At 39.2% G+C, this 14,474-nt stretch overlaps 2 protein-coding genes across 3 annotated transcripts; both read right to left on the bottom strand.

Annotated features, from left to right (window-relative positions):
* Positions 1 to 1,251: 1,251 nt before the first annotated feature.
* On the bottom strand, positions 1,252 to 6,057 carry LOC147316127 (polymeric immunoglobulin receptor-like). Of its 2 annotated transcripts, XM_086258101.1 has the most exons (10): positions 5,859 to 6,057; positions 5,350 to 5,670; positions 4,896 to 5,195; positions 4,667 to 4,727; positions 4,465 to 4,559; positions 4,310 to 4,344; positions 4,120 to 4,176; positions 3,786 to 3,842; positions 3,561 to 3,662; positions 1,252 to 1,984 (listed from the first exon to the last, which is right to left on the bottom strand). In XM_086258101.1, exons 1-9 carry the CDS (start codon positions 5,902 to 5,904, stop codon positions 3,597 to 3,599), a joined length of 1,038 nt encoding a protein of 345 aa, XP_086114227.1. In that variant the 5' UTR covers positions 5,905 to 6,057; the 3' UTR covers positions 1,252 to 1,984; positions 3,561 to 3,596. The 2 variants fall into 2 exon arrangements, with proteins under 2 accessions (XP_086114227.1, XP_086114226.1); XM_086258100.1 differs by having other exon boundaries at positions 1,252 to 3,662; positions 5,859 to 6,056.
* A 2,747-nt stretch (positions 6,058 to 8,804) lies between these two features.
* Positions 8,805 to 12,557, bottom strand: LOC147316126 (polymeric immunoglobulin receptor-like). The gene is made up of 9 exons (XM_086260183.1): positions 12,532 to 12,557; positions 10,678 to 11,036; positions 10,159 to 10,458; positions 9,955 to 10,024; positions 9,739 to 9,833; positions 9,605 to 9,639; positions 9,444 to 9,500; positions 9,265 to 9,330; positions 8,805 to 9,081 (listed from the first exon to the last, which is right to left on the bottom strand). The coding sequence occupies exons 1-9, from the start codon at positions 12,555 to 12,557 to the stop codon at positions 9,028 to 9,030; spliced, it is 1,062 nt and encodes a 353-aa protein (XP_086116309.1). The 3' UTR covers positions 8,805 to 9,027.
* Positions 12,558 to 14,474: the final 1,917 nt, after the last annotated feature.

Here is a 14,474-nt window from a genome sequence, read left to right as displayed (position 1 = left end):
ATCGGATTTGATCAAAAAATCGGAATTGAGCATTAAGACCTGCAGTGTGAACGTAGCCTAAGGGTGCCCCTCTGGGAAATGGCCCTGGCCCATACTTGACCCTGCACCTACTGTTTTTGGCCGCATGGGAAACTTACTCAGCAGCAGGAGGTGGGACTACTGGCACCTTTAAAAGAGGACCTGGGAAAACCCTCTGAGCTTTTTTTACTGCTATCTGTCTGGTGGGGTTGGGTCCAAATCGCTGGTGAAGATAAGGTTATCATGATGGCTTCAAAATTTGCGACCACAACAGTCACAGAAGGCTGCTGCTGGAGCACCAGCTGTAGAGAAGTGAGAAAGAGATGAAGGAAGATGAAATCAAAGAGTAAGAGTATAGATGGAGGAACATAAATAGGATATGAGAGATTCAAGGATTTGGGTTAAATGAATGGCTACTTTGAGCTTGAGCCACTGCTAACAGCTAAAGTGTAATTTTTAATTGTCACATGCTGCAATGCAACTAAGAAATAAATAACAGCAACTGTACCAACCTGATTAAAACCTGTCAAACAAAATGAAATGCATAGATATATGTATCTTCTCCCAAAGTCAAAAACCAACAGACTTAAAAACTCCTTTGTCCCACACGCCATCAGACTGTTTAACTCCTCACTGGAGGGGAGAGGGAGGAGAAACAGGGGGACAAGGGAGGGCGGGAACAACTGAGTTGTAGGTGCTTTTCTACACTGTGCAATATTTGCAATATTTGTTTTTTGTTTTGTCTTTTTTCTTATATTTGACTGTGCAATAATCACTGTGCAATATACTTACTCAAATGAGCAATCCTATATATCCATATTGTATTTTCCGTATCTATATATGTGTATATATGGTGTATTTATGCTTATATCCTTACTCTCATTCCCCTTAATGTATCTGTAACATGCAACTTCTTTCGGTGCTTTGCTACTGGATTTCCCAGAGGAACCCACCCGAGGGATTAATAAAGTTTCATCTAATCTAATCTAATCTAATATGTAGATATATGGCCCACTAGCCATATTGAATTTTTGTCCCCGTCCAGCCCTGAGTCATACGGTAACAAACTGAGGGGACTGCACTTCCAGAAGGGAACATTGCAGACATTGAGGTTAGCTAGGTGGAATCTCACAGGCAAATGGGAACCATGAAGAAGTTACTAGGAAAGCCACAACCACCAAATACCTCCAGAGGGTAAGGCAAGTCTTGAGGACTCAGCTGAATGGGAAGAACAAAATCCTGGGCTATCAACACCTGCACCCTGCCAGTCATCAAATAGCCTGCTGGGTTAATAAGCTGGCCAAAGGAGAAGTTAGATGCCACTGACTCTGTCCTATGCACGGAGGGTTTTAGTCCAAGATGTAGCACCCTGAGACTGTAGGCTAAGTGGAAGGAAGGAGGCTGAGGATTAGTGTGTGTCAGAATCGTGTCCAGGATGAAACAAAGATGCAGTACCAATTTAGTGAGGTCTTTAGAATGACTCATTACACACATATTTATGTTTAAAAAAATTTACATAAAGGCAGACTGCATGCTTAATCTTTCCAAATAGTATATAATTCCACTCTCATTCAACAAAGACAAAATGTTTGATATACACTGAGAGTTCTCACACAACCTGATGATAGAGGTCAGGATTACCCATTATTGTTGATGCTTGCAATGCTTCTTTATTACAAAAAATAACAAAAAAACAAGATTAATGTCAACGATCTTGATAAAAGAGCAAACAGATCAACACTTCTTTGACTCACTTTGCAAATATGCAGGAATATAGTTCTTAAACAGCAGTTAAAAACAAAAAATCATATAACAAGCTGATGAGAGCAGATAACACATTGCAGCACTTATCTGACAAAGACTCCAGTAATACAGGTACACAAAATGCAAAAGGTTATAACATTTAAATATTTCAGTGGAGAGTAGCTAATGTGCTATATGTAACTTCTGTGCCTTTTCCTTCACCCTGTTGAGAAACAAAATTGACAGTTAAGCAACTATAAGAGCTTCGACTCTTCTGGGATGTTCTTTCAACAAGGTTTAAGAGTGTGTTTATAGCAGACAGAAAACTAACTGAATAGCAGGAAACAATCTCCATAAATCTAAACATACAACATACACAACACACACACACACACACACACACACACACACACACACACACACACACACACACACACACACACACACACACACACACACACACAAAGGAACAGGTTATACAAAGCAAAACAGGAAGTGACAAGACAAGACACCCTATACGCCTCAGTTCTCAGCAATCTTGCTCTGTAACTTTACATGTACTGCCAATACATTGTTGAGATTCTGTGGTTCCAAAATGTTTCCAGGTTGCAATAACATAACTTAGAGTTGACTGTGGAAGAAATTTCACAAACTGACTTGTTGCAACAGTCCCATCCTATTACTATACCATTACTGGACCAGTTCAGTGAGCTCTTTGGAGAATGCAAATCTGTAGCCATACTGCATGGCTAGGTGACTGATCTGCTGACAGTAAAAAAAAAAAAACACTGTATCCTGCAAAAACACCAGTAAAAGGTAGATATAAAGAGACAGAAAGGCCAAAAGTTCTAATATTTAAAGATTTCAGTAGTGATTGGCTAATGTGCTGCATGTAACTTCTGTGTCTTTTGCCTCACCCTGAGAACAGAGAACAGAAACAAATATGACAATTAGAAAGAAAAAGCAAAGACCAAGGTGACCAAATTTAAAGCGAATCATGTCTTATGAGGATAATGAGCTAAATTATTTGAAAAGAGAGAAACAGTATGTGAGAAATCGTGTGTGTTGGTTTCAGGTCTTTTAATATTTACCCTCTTGTTTCTTTATGGTAACAACTGAACAAACAAAAGGAGTGGAAACAGAACACTTTACAGTCGTGTCATTCTTTAAGAAAAAAAAGTTAAAGTCTGCTTATACTCAAATACAAATGTATAGTTGTAGTATGTTAGGGTTAGTCAAAGGAGCTTGCAAAGAAAAGCGTCTGGACTTCTTTAAGTTGCTTGAAGACATTTCACCTCTCATCCGAGAAGCTTCTTCAGTTCTAAGGTCAAATGGTGGAGAGTTCCAGTGGGAGTAACCCCCCACAGAGGGACAAAAGAACCCCCTGATGATCCTCTAATCGCCTGAGCCAAGGTGTGAAACTGGGTGTGGGTTCCAATCAGCCAGAGTTTCGGGTGTGTTCATTGTGAAACCTGGCCCCACCTTATCATGCGAATTCCTGAGGTCAGATGGCCCAGGATGTGAGTGGGCGTTAAGGCGTCTGGGAAGGGATCTCAAAACTGGATTATAGATGGCAGAGAGTTGGTGTCGTAAACCCCCGCCTCTGTTCACAGATGATCGCTCACAGTGGACATAGATGGACTCTCCACCATTTGACCTTAGAACTGAAGAAGCTTCTCGGATGAGAGGTGAAACGTCTTCAAGCAACTTAAAGAAGTCCAGACGCTTTTCTTTGCAAGCTCCTTTGACTACGATGACCTGGATGACTGAGAACCTTCACAGACACATGTTAGGGTTACCTCGGGTGATTTTCTTCTAATCAGAATCAGAATACTTTATTGATCCCTGGGGGTAACAACTGAACTGTACATGACTTCCCCATCACTTTCAGGAAGTGACATCTGGGGGAAAACAAAAGGAGTGGAAACAGAACACTTTACAGTCGTGTCATTCTTTAAGAAAAAAAAAGTTAAAGTCTGCTTATACTCAAATACAAATGTATAGTTGTAGTATGTTAGGGTTACCTCGGGTGATTTTCTTCTAATGTTTCCCACATTGGTGTATATTACTTCCTGGTCCACCTGTGTAGGATAAACAAAATGTAATTTAGAGAAAGACTGAAAGGTGTCAGCCTGGTTACTCCAAACTCTTTCCATACAGAGCTTTAAAGGAGAGTTGAATCTGTTCTTCTGGACGTAGAACAGATTAACTTTTTGGATTTCGTTCTATGGATGATTGAGCATGCATGAAGACAATACTGGAAGATTAATTTGATCAATTAGACATTTTACTTTCCAATGTCAGTATATTCACTGAAAATCCTAGACTTGATTTCTTGATAGGACAGCTGTTGTTTACCTTGCCTAAGTGTTTTTTCTTGGGTCTAACTTCAGCGTATGCTACCTCCACTCCGGCCTGCATTGGAAAACAGAAAATAATTAGAACATCTGCAAAACTGTACTTATAAAAGTTTTCCCTATCAATTAATTTAGCTATTCTTGTAGAATCATGTACCAAGCTCACAGAGAAATAAATCAATATAACTCACCATTGCTGTGGCTGATGAGTCTGCTTTTCTCTGCTCTAGAGAAAAAACAAAGCACCTGTTACAGACTCTGTGTTAACAATGCAAAATAGCCAACAATAATGCATAAATTCAAGTAAATACTGTTTGGATTTAAATCAAAGTTTAACAAGACTTACTGTTTCTCAGTATCAACCAGATGAACAACACCACAATTACAATAAAGATCAACACACTCAGAGGGATGATGAGGATCTTGAGGTCAAATGAAGCTCTGCAACATGCAGTTTGAGAACACATAATTAAGTTTAGCATAAAAAGTTTTTAGTCAAAATAACAGTTTTGTCGCTAAATCTACTGCAAATACAAAAGATATCTGACCTTTGTTGTCCATTTTTAAATGTGGTAATTGTTCTATCTCCAGTACAAGTATGGGCAGTAGCTATAATTCAACAAAACAACAGTCAGTACTAGAGTACTGTAACAATGATTGTCCTAATATCTCTGAGAGTACTAAAATTTATAAATGGATGGATTTCATACACGTAACAATGATTGTGCTAATATCTCTTGTGCACATGTCAAGTTCATAATTACTTGCAGTACTCACTGGTGATTGGTTTCTCAGTAACAGTTAAATATACTGGTATCTGAATGTCCTCTTTTGCACACCAATACCAGCCACTGTCCTCTGACTGTAGTCCACTCATTGTCACTGTGAAAACATTTGGTTCGCTCATATAAGCGGTCACTGTTGTTCCATCTATGGATCCAGATGATCCTGTCACACAGTTCCTGCCCAGCCTGCACCACTTCATTTCTCCAGAGTTACTGTGGTGACATCTGATAGTTGTGCTTTCTCCAATGTATCCTGTAATCATCTGATGATCCACATAGAGACTGGGGGTCCCTTCAAGGACAAACATTAAAATAAATAAAGTAATGAGTGGATAGAAGGACAAAAATACAGATTTGAAAAACCATTGGCAATTTAGATTTCACGTCTATTTCTATTAACTTTTAATAACAACCACTTTAAAATGTTAACAAAGATGGAACCTCACCACTGGTAACTGACAGTTGAAAATGCTCTCCATAATCCGGTCCATTATTAATCTCCACCACACACCAGTAATCAGTGTTTTCATTTGTCAGATTGTTTATAGTTACAGTAAAAAAAAATTGGTTTTTATCATCAGAGATTGAATATTTTCCTGAAGGGTCTGCTGTGTTTGTTTTTACTACATCGTTGCAGGATCTCCATTTAGCTCCTTCACACAAGTACTTCACATGGTTTCTGTATTTGGACTCATAGAGACATGGGATGGAGATAGATTTCCCAGTTTTCACTGATACTTCACTGACTGTAGTTATGCTGTGAACTCCTGCAAAGAAACAAATGCACATTTTAATAGAATAGTTCTGTTGATTATCTACATGTTTTCAGAATTAAATGTTTTGCTAATAAAATAAAATCTCTTTTGGTAAGTTATTACAAATTACAAATTAATACTATTGGAAATTGAAAATCAACAGAGATGCTAAGCAATTTTTAAAAGCCCCTGCCACATACCTGTTAGTCCAGTGATGATATAAATAATCCTGAGACAGAGAGCCATATTGATAAGTGAGCAGACAAAATCGTATGAACTGTTGCACTTGAAAACTCCAAGTGCAACACTTCCTATTTTTCAACTCTAAGTATGCCACTGCCACTGCAGTTGCAATCACTCTTCCTCCTATGTAAAACACACGAAAGTGAGCTGACAAAGGACCAGCCCCTCCCCTATCTTCACTGTGCGCTTATGCACGTTGTAGGAAAACTTTAGTTTGGAAGAAGTGGTGAAAAGGTGGAGCTTGAAAACTGAGAGAAAACAACAAAAAGCAAGCTAGTAATAGTGTGTCAAATTTACCGACTTGTTAGCTGTGGGGCTTTAGTACCAGTAACAACTCGTAACCAGGCCTCACAGTCTCAGGAGGCTACTGGTGGAGCACCAGCTGTAGATAAGTGAGGAAGAGACAAAGTAAAATTATAGAGTATAGATGGAGGAACATAAATAGGATATGAGAGATTCAAGGATTTGGGTTAAATAATTGGCTACTTTAACCATGAGCCACTGCTAACAGCTAAAGTGTAGCTTTAAATTTTGACGTTCTGCAATGCAACAAAGAAATAAATAACAGCAATTGTACCAAACTGATTAAAAACTGTCAAACAAAATGAAATGCATAGATATATGTATAATATATAGATATATGGCACACCGGCCATATTGACTTTTTGTCCCCGTCCAGCCCTGAGGGGACTGCACTACCAGAAGGCAACACTGCAGACCTTGAGAATAACTAAGGCTACGTTCACACTGCAGATGAAAGTGCATCATATCTGACTTTTTTGACCCTTTGTGACACATATCCGATCATGGTATGACAGTGTGAACAGTACAAATCCAATATTTTCAAATCCAACCTGGGCCACTTTCGTATGTGGTACTGAATCCGATACATATCTGATGTTTTAGACAGCGACTGCTGTTTGAATGGTCAAGTCGGATTAAATCCGTCTTTTACGTCACTGACACAAGACAGACGCCAATTATCAGCACCGAAGAAGCGCTGGAGAAGCGTCCGAGAAGACATCGTGAACGCTTCCTAGCCATCCCGTGTAGATGTTAGTGAAACTGTTGGGAAGACGCTGGAGAAACGTGAAGATTTTATTTGTACTGTATAATCTGCTGATTCTGACAGAAATCTGCAACTAGCCTTTGAAGCACCGCTCCTCTCTAAAACAGCAATAAGGATAATTATTAGGCCATATGTAAATAACAAAATAATTTTATAACTTAAAGCAAAATTGGAAAATGTAAAGTCTGAAAAAAGTCTTTATATTAAGGGCCATCAGTCAAACAATACTGTTTGGTCTGGGTCTAAACAGAGCGCGTTGTGTGTGACGTCTTCTTTTGCGCATGCGGGCCGCTTTGAGGGTTCACACTAGAGCGTGTTTGCTGTCAAATTTTATTTGTAGTGTGAACAAGCAGACAAAAAATTGAATTTGAGCATTAAGGCCTGCAGCGTGAACGTAGCCTGAGTACGGTGGAATCTCACAGGCAAATGGGAACCATGAAGATGTTACTAAGAAGGCCGCAACCACCAAATACCTCCAGAGTGTAAGTCAAGTCCTGAGGACTCAGCTGAATGGAAAGAACAAATCCTGGGTTATTAATACCTACACCATGCTAGTCGTCAAATACCCTGCTGGGTTAATAAGCTGGGCAAAGGAGAAGTTAGATGCCACTAACTCTGTCCTATGCATGGAGGGTTTTAGTCCCAAATATAGCACCCTCAGACTGTAGGCTAAGTGGAAGGAAAGAGGCTGAGGATGTGTGTGTCAGAACCGTGTCCAGGATGAAACAACAAATATCCATGATTGCATCAGGAAGATGGCCACAACTGTTCTAACTTACAGCTGATTCTGAAATGTCTAGGAAATTTAACAAAGTGACTTGTTGCAGTGGTGGCGTCCTATTACAATACCACTGCAGTACCGATTTAGTGAGCTCTTTAGAATGACTCATTACACACATATTTATGTTTAAAAAATGTACGTAAAGGCAGACTGCATGCTTAATCGTTCCAAATAGTATATCATTCCACTCTCATTCAACAAAGATGATAGAAGTCAGGATTAGCCATTATTGTTGATGCTTGCAATGCTTCTTTATTACAATAAAAAACAAGAATAATGTCACTGATCTCTATAAAAGAGCAAACAGATCAACGCTTCTTTGACTCCCTTTGCAAATATGCAGGAATATACTTTAGGAATAGTTGATTGATTGATTGATTGATTGATTGGTAATTTATTTCAACATGTGAACAATATACAAGTACATTTAGAAAAGAAATAAGAGAGAAAAAAAATACTATACAAATTACATAGAAAAAAACATTCTGATTAATTTACATGTTGAAAGGGAGTGGGAAGAAGTATACACTTATTTAATCCCACCCCTGTCCCATAAATTATCAGTGAATATTTAGTCAGCTTCCTTACTGATATAATTTGTAATAAAAATAGTGAACAGATTTCTGATATACTATATACTATAATATCACATCATGAATTTTTTGTTTGTTTGTTTTTAAATAGAGACATTCACTTAATTTAAATATTTTCCTTTTCTTTATAGATCGAGAAGATCATATTTTTATAACTCTTTTTGAACAGTTTTATGTTTGGACATGGACATATGCTTTAATTCCATATTCAGTTTGTTCCATAGTTTCACTCCTTGAACAGAAACACAAAAGCCTTTTCTTGTAGTACGTATCTTCATTGTTTTGAAGTTACAAAAACCCCTTAAATTATAACTTCCTTCTTTCAAAAAAAACATACTCTGAATATTACCTGGCAGTTCTTTATTTTTTGCTTTGAATAGAATTTGTGCTGTTTGGAATTTCACTATATCGTCAATTTTCAATATTTCAGACTGCAAAAATAGTGAGTTTGTATGTTCCCTATAACCTGCATTGTGGATGATTCGAATTGCTTTCTTTTGAAGAGTAAAAAGTGAATGTAATGTGGTTTTATAGTTATTGCCCCAGACCTCTGCACAATAGCTTAAGTATGGTGAAACCAGTGAACAGTAGAGAATATGAAGTGATGTTCTGTCGAATACCTGTTTTGTTAAACAACAGTTAAACGTGACAAAAAAGTTGCCAAGTTATAATATTTAAATATTTCAGTGGAGAGTAGCTAATGTGCTGTATGTAACTTCTGTGCCTTTTTCTTCACCCTGTTGGAGAACAGAAACAAAAATGACAGTTAGGGGGGGGGGGGGGGGGGGGGGTGGGAGGGGGGGAGCAGAATGTGACCAAATTCCAAGTGACACACAAAATACCAGGACACCAACATTTTAAATGAAGGAAACACAGGAAGTGGGAAACAGGATGCGGTTGCTATCATGTTTAATATTTACCATTTTGATACTTTGATTCTTTATGGTCACAACCGAACTGTATGTATCACCTTCTGTAAATGACCCCTGGGAATGAACAAAAATAGAAAGCCAACACTTTACAGTTCCAACATGCTTTAAAAAAAATGTCTACTTATATTCTTAAATATAAATGTTTAGCTGTGGTATGTTAGGGCTACCTCAGCTGTTTTTCTTCCCACATTTCTTACACTGGCGTATGTCACTTCCTCATCAATCTGTGTAGAATGAGCAAAATGTAATTTACAGAAAGACTTAACGCTGTCAGACTGGTGTCACACAGAACTCTTTGCATATAGACCTGTCACACAGGATCTCTTACCTTTGCTGTGGGAGTTGATTCTGCTTTTCTCAGCTCTAGTAAAAGATAACTGCTGTTACTGACCGTGTAACAATGCACAATATTCAAAACTTTAATTGCATTTTAAATGTTTCAATGATTTCAATAACACTTACTTTGTCTCATTATAAACCAGATAAGAAAAGCTACAATTACAACCACGACCAGCAGGCTCAGAGGAATGATGAGGATCTTTAGGTCAAACGGAACTCTGCAAAATGTATAATTTAGTTTAGCTTAACAAGGATCAATGACATGCATAAAGGAATTTTTGACAGTTTCCCTTACAAGAACAGTTCATTAAATACTGCACATAAAACTGAAAAACAAACCTTTCTTGTTTGTCTTCAAATGTGTGAATTGTTCCATTTCCAGTAACGTGAGCAACAGTAGAGGCAGTGGCTATAATTAAATATACATAAATAATTACTAGAGCACTATGACAATCATTATCCTAATATCTCTTAGAGTACTAACATTTAAAAATGGATAGAATTGATATATATGTGGAGTTTATGATAGCTTGCTGTACTCACTGGTGATTGGTTTCTCAGTAACAGTTAAATATACTGGTATCTGAATGTCCCCTTCAGCACACCAATACCAGCCACTGTCCTCTGACTGTAGTCCACTCATTGTCACTGTGAAAACATTTGGTTCGCTCATATAAGTGGTCACTGTTGTTCCATCTATGGATCCAGATGATCCTGTCACACAGTTCCTGCCCAGCCGGCACCACTTCATTTCTCCAGAGTAACTGTGGTGACATCTGATAGTTGTGCTTTCTCCAATATATCCTGTAATCCTCTGATGATTCACATGGAGACTGGGGGTCCCTTAAAGTTCACAAAAAATACAATACATACAAAAACCCTTCAAAATTCATTGGTAATTCAGACTTAAGATATCTTCTCTTATTGACGTTTAACAACAAATGAGAGCACATTCAGTCTTTTTTAGTAAAATAAAAACATATTTGTGTTTTTTTTTTTGTTAGAAATCGTGACAAGAAATCCTGGAAACAATGTAAAATATGTACAAAGATGTGCACTTACCACTGGTAACTGACAGTTTAAAATATTTTCGATAATCTGCTCCATTATTAATCTCCACCACACACCAGTAGTCAGTGTTTTCATAGGCCAGCTGGTTTATAGTCACAGTGAAAATTTGCTGTTTTTTGTCATCAGAGATTGAATATTTTCCTGAAGGGTCTGCTGTGTTTGTTTTTACTACATCACTGCAGGAGTTCCAATAATATCCTTCACACAAGTACTTCACATGGTATTTGTATTGGGACTCATAGAGACATGGGATGGAGATAGATTTCCCAGTTTTCACTGAGACTTTACTGACTGTAGTTATGCTGTGAACTCCTGCAGAGAACAAATAAAGTATTACATTATTTCGTTTGCTTAAAAGGTTTTTTCTTTTTGGCTTATATTTTGTACATGAACAGAACAAATAAAGCACTTTAGTGGAATAATTCCATTGATCGGCTAGACGCTTTTAAAAATCTTCATTTTTCCTTATTAGATAATGTCTTCAAAAAACTCAATAAAATAAAAACAATTACAAGGCTATTACAAATATATTTTTGTTATTGGAACTTTTATAATCAGCATAAAAATTAATAAACAAGCTAAAGGACTTTAAAAGCCTCCCCCTCATACCTGTTAGTCCAGTCAACATATAAATAATCCTGGCATAGACAGCCATATCGATAAATGAACAGAAAAAACAGTGTGAGTGCCACTTCCTTTTTTTCATCCTTATATGCATCTGTCACTGCCGTTTCTGTTATTCTTCCTCATATGTAAATCAGTAATTTTACATAAGTTGGCTCACAAAATAAAGAGTGTATGTAGTAAACAGTAATACATCCAACATCTGTCAAGCTGGTGGCTTTTCAAAACCCATCATTCTTAGCAACATATAGAAAATTGAAAAAGAAAATAGAACAGAGAAAACTAAAATATAAAAATGTAGTCAAAACAGGAAAGTGAAAGGGTTTCATTGTGCAAATTAAATACTGTTCTACATTGTGCAAGGTCATCTTCTCTGAGCGGGTGTCAGTTCTTTGGTAACGTGAGTGACATTTCTGTGGTTTCTGACAACTTTTCCTGTTACTCTGACTCAGTGTCTGCTAAAGCCACAATGTGCTTCTCAGTGTCAAAATTTAAACCAAACAGTGCAGATGTGATTAAAGTGCACATTCTGAACTTTAATTCATAATCATTAACATACATTTTAGTTCCACCATATATCAATTACAACACTTGCCACCTCATTTTAGGGCACAACAGTGCTTGGGACAAAGTAATGGTAGGTACATGAATGCAGTCATGTTTAATACTTTGTTGCATATCCCTTGCATGCAGTGCCAGCTGTCATAGATGCTCACCACCTTTTTGATGTCTATCTATCAGGTGACTAACCTTTTGGGGCTTGAGAAAGTTTTGTGTTGCCTTAGCAGTAAGTTATCTTGTTGCAGGATGAAGAGTTATTCAATGAGTTTGCAGGCATTTACTGGAACATGAGCAGATGTTTCCATCTTCCTCAGAATTCATTCTGCAACTTCCATCAGCCATCAGCAGTTACATCATCAATGAAGATAAGTTAGTTAATACCTGTAGCAGCCATATATGCCAAAGCCATAAAATACTAAACTATAATGTTACGGGCCCCAGGAATGGTGCCACAGTAACAAAGATGAAATCCCTGCTTGCTTAAGCGATTAAATGCCACTGTAAGTTTACAGTGAATTTACAGCAATATTCAACTGTATTTAAGGCAAACCACACTCTTATCTGGTTGAAATTAAAGTGGATAACTGTACCTGTTCTGAATACTGAAATTGATCAAAAATAAACACACATCTTTTACAGCACACTGAACATGAAACTTACTTCTCTATACCGTGTGCAACTTCCATCTATTTCACAACTCATTAAGAGTCACATATTAAACAGCTTCATACTTTTGCAAAAACCTCAATTATACTTAAGCAATAAAACATGTTTGTATCAAAAACTTTATATAAAATAGTGTGCGGGAGTGCCAACCTTCATAATGAAAAGAAAACAAATCTATACGCATGACCTTCCTGCAAGACAATGCTCTGGGCGTAAACGACCCACAATACCAAAACATTACCGTGACGTTTCTGGTAGCGGCCTGCGCAGCCTGACCCCGCTGTCTCAGACTGACGGAGGTCCACGCGGGGCTGCTCGTACTGTTACAAATACAGTCATGCTTCTTTACAACTTAGCATGGAGATGAAACCTTGCTTCTTTTTTTTTGTGTGTGTCCCGTTTGGATCTTTAGCCATAAGAATTGTTGTCTTAAGGCCAACAAAGAAGCCAAGCGGATTTATTTTACCAAGTGGATCATCATGGCCTTGCCATATTGGTCCATTTGATTGACCTTTATTATAATTATGAATTTATTTTATTTTCAGTTGCTACAAACGGGACAGACATGACTGGGGGATAGGACAGGGAGAAAGAATGAAAGAAAGAGAGGGAGAGAAAGAAAACCAAAGGGGAGAAAAGACGGTGAGAAGGGGGGGAAGAAAGAAAAAAAAAAAAAACCAAACAAAAAGAAACAAAACACCTGGGTCACCTGTATGGAGAAAAAAAACAGAAGAGAAAGCAAACAACAAAGAGCAACATAATAAAAAAAAAAAACGGCACCATCACAATAAACTAGCTAGCAGTAGATATCAGTAGATACTAAATAATAAACGATATTGTGCAGCACGCAAGATAGACAGCGCACAATGTGCTTTGAGGCAGCAGCCAAGAAAGCTGTAGTCCGCGTCTGTGAATACCCGTGTGTACACCTGTGTGCATACCTGTGTGGATCAGCATGCTTGTATTCCAAAGGTTTCTCCATGTAACGATCTGCTAGGGAGTGTGCACAGCCCCGTCCTCCAGGGTATGAAGCAGGTATGGAGGAGATCAAAACTCCAGACATCCAGAGGCCCCCAGAACACAAGAGACCAAGGAAGACCAACAGAGGGGCAGCCGCGCCACTGTCCCAGTAAGAGCTGAGGAGAGTCCCAGATGAGGGCTCACTCAGCAGCCGCGGAGCAGAAGCCAGGGGGAGTTGCAGTGACGCGGCAGCCAGCTGTGCCTGAGTGACCGAGCCCCAGGCCGAGAGGCCGGGGACACCCCACCTCCGAAGTGGCCCGAGCGAGCCCCAGGCTCCAGGCCCCGATAAGCGGCCGCCAAGGAGTGAGCCGGTGTGTACCCGGACGCCCACCCCCAGACACAAAGAACCACCAACGCACCGACACCTGAGGGAGTCCGCCACTGGCAGGGGAAGTGGTGGTGGGTGGAGATAGGCCTCCAAACCTAGGAGGGCCTGAGATGTCCCCGGAGAGGTGGCGTCTGATACCCAACCTGACATATAGACACAGACATACAGGCACACACAGACACAAACATCCATTCCCACCCTCATGCTCTCATATGCACTTACTCCACACTCAACCAACGTGGAGACAGACATAAAGAGACGCTGTACACATGATCACACTCCCCAAGCGTACTCTACGAACTGGGTCTAGGTACCCTTGCCCCTGGAGGGGGGAACTGCACCCAGACCCAGGTGGTGTTACCCTTTTCCCTGCGGTGGGGAGAGGCAGACCGCCCCGACTCCGCAGCAGCAGGGAGGCCCCACACTCCAGACCGCAGTCGGACGGCCAACTTCTCCTCCTAGCCCCCCCGCTCCAGCAGGCTGCAGAGAACGGGGGTGAGAGAAGACTCCAAACCTCCCTCCACCCACTCATTGTAGTGTTGATGCATGTGTGTTCTAAGGTGCATTTAAAACCCAGGAGGGCATGGAG

Source organism: Aulonocara sp. 'chitande type north' Nkhata Bay, linkage group LG13, assembly GCF_057382095.1.
Source record: "Aulonocara sp. 'chitande type north' Nkhata Bay isolate Kocher_YH1m ecotype deep benthic linkage group LG13, A_spYH_male_GT1.1, whole genome shotgun sequence".
NCBI classification, from domain to species: domain Eukaryota; kingdom Metazoa; phylum Chordata; class Actinopteri; order Cichliformes; family Cichlidae; genus Aulonocara; species Aulonocara sp. 'chitande type north' Nkhata Bay.
The sequence above is the reverse complement of the archived record's forward strand: the minus strand, read 5'-3'. Positions and strand labels throughout refer to the sequence as shown.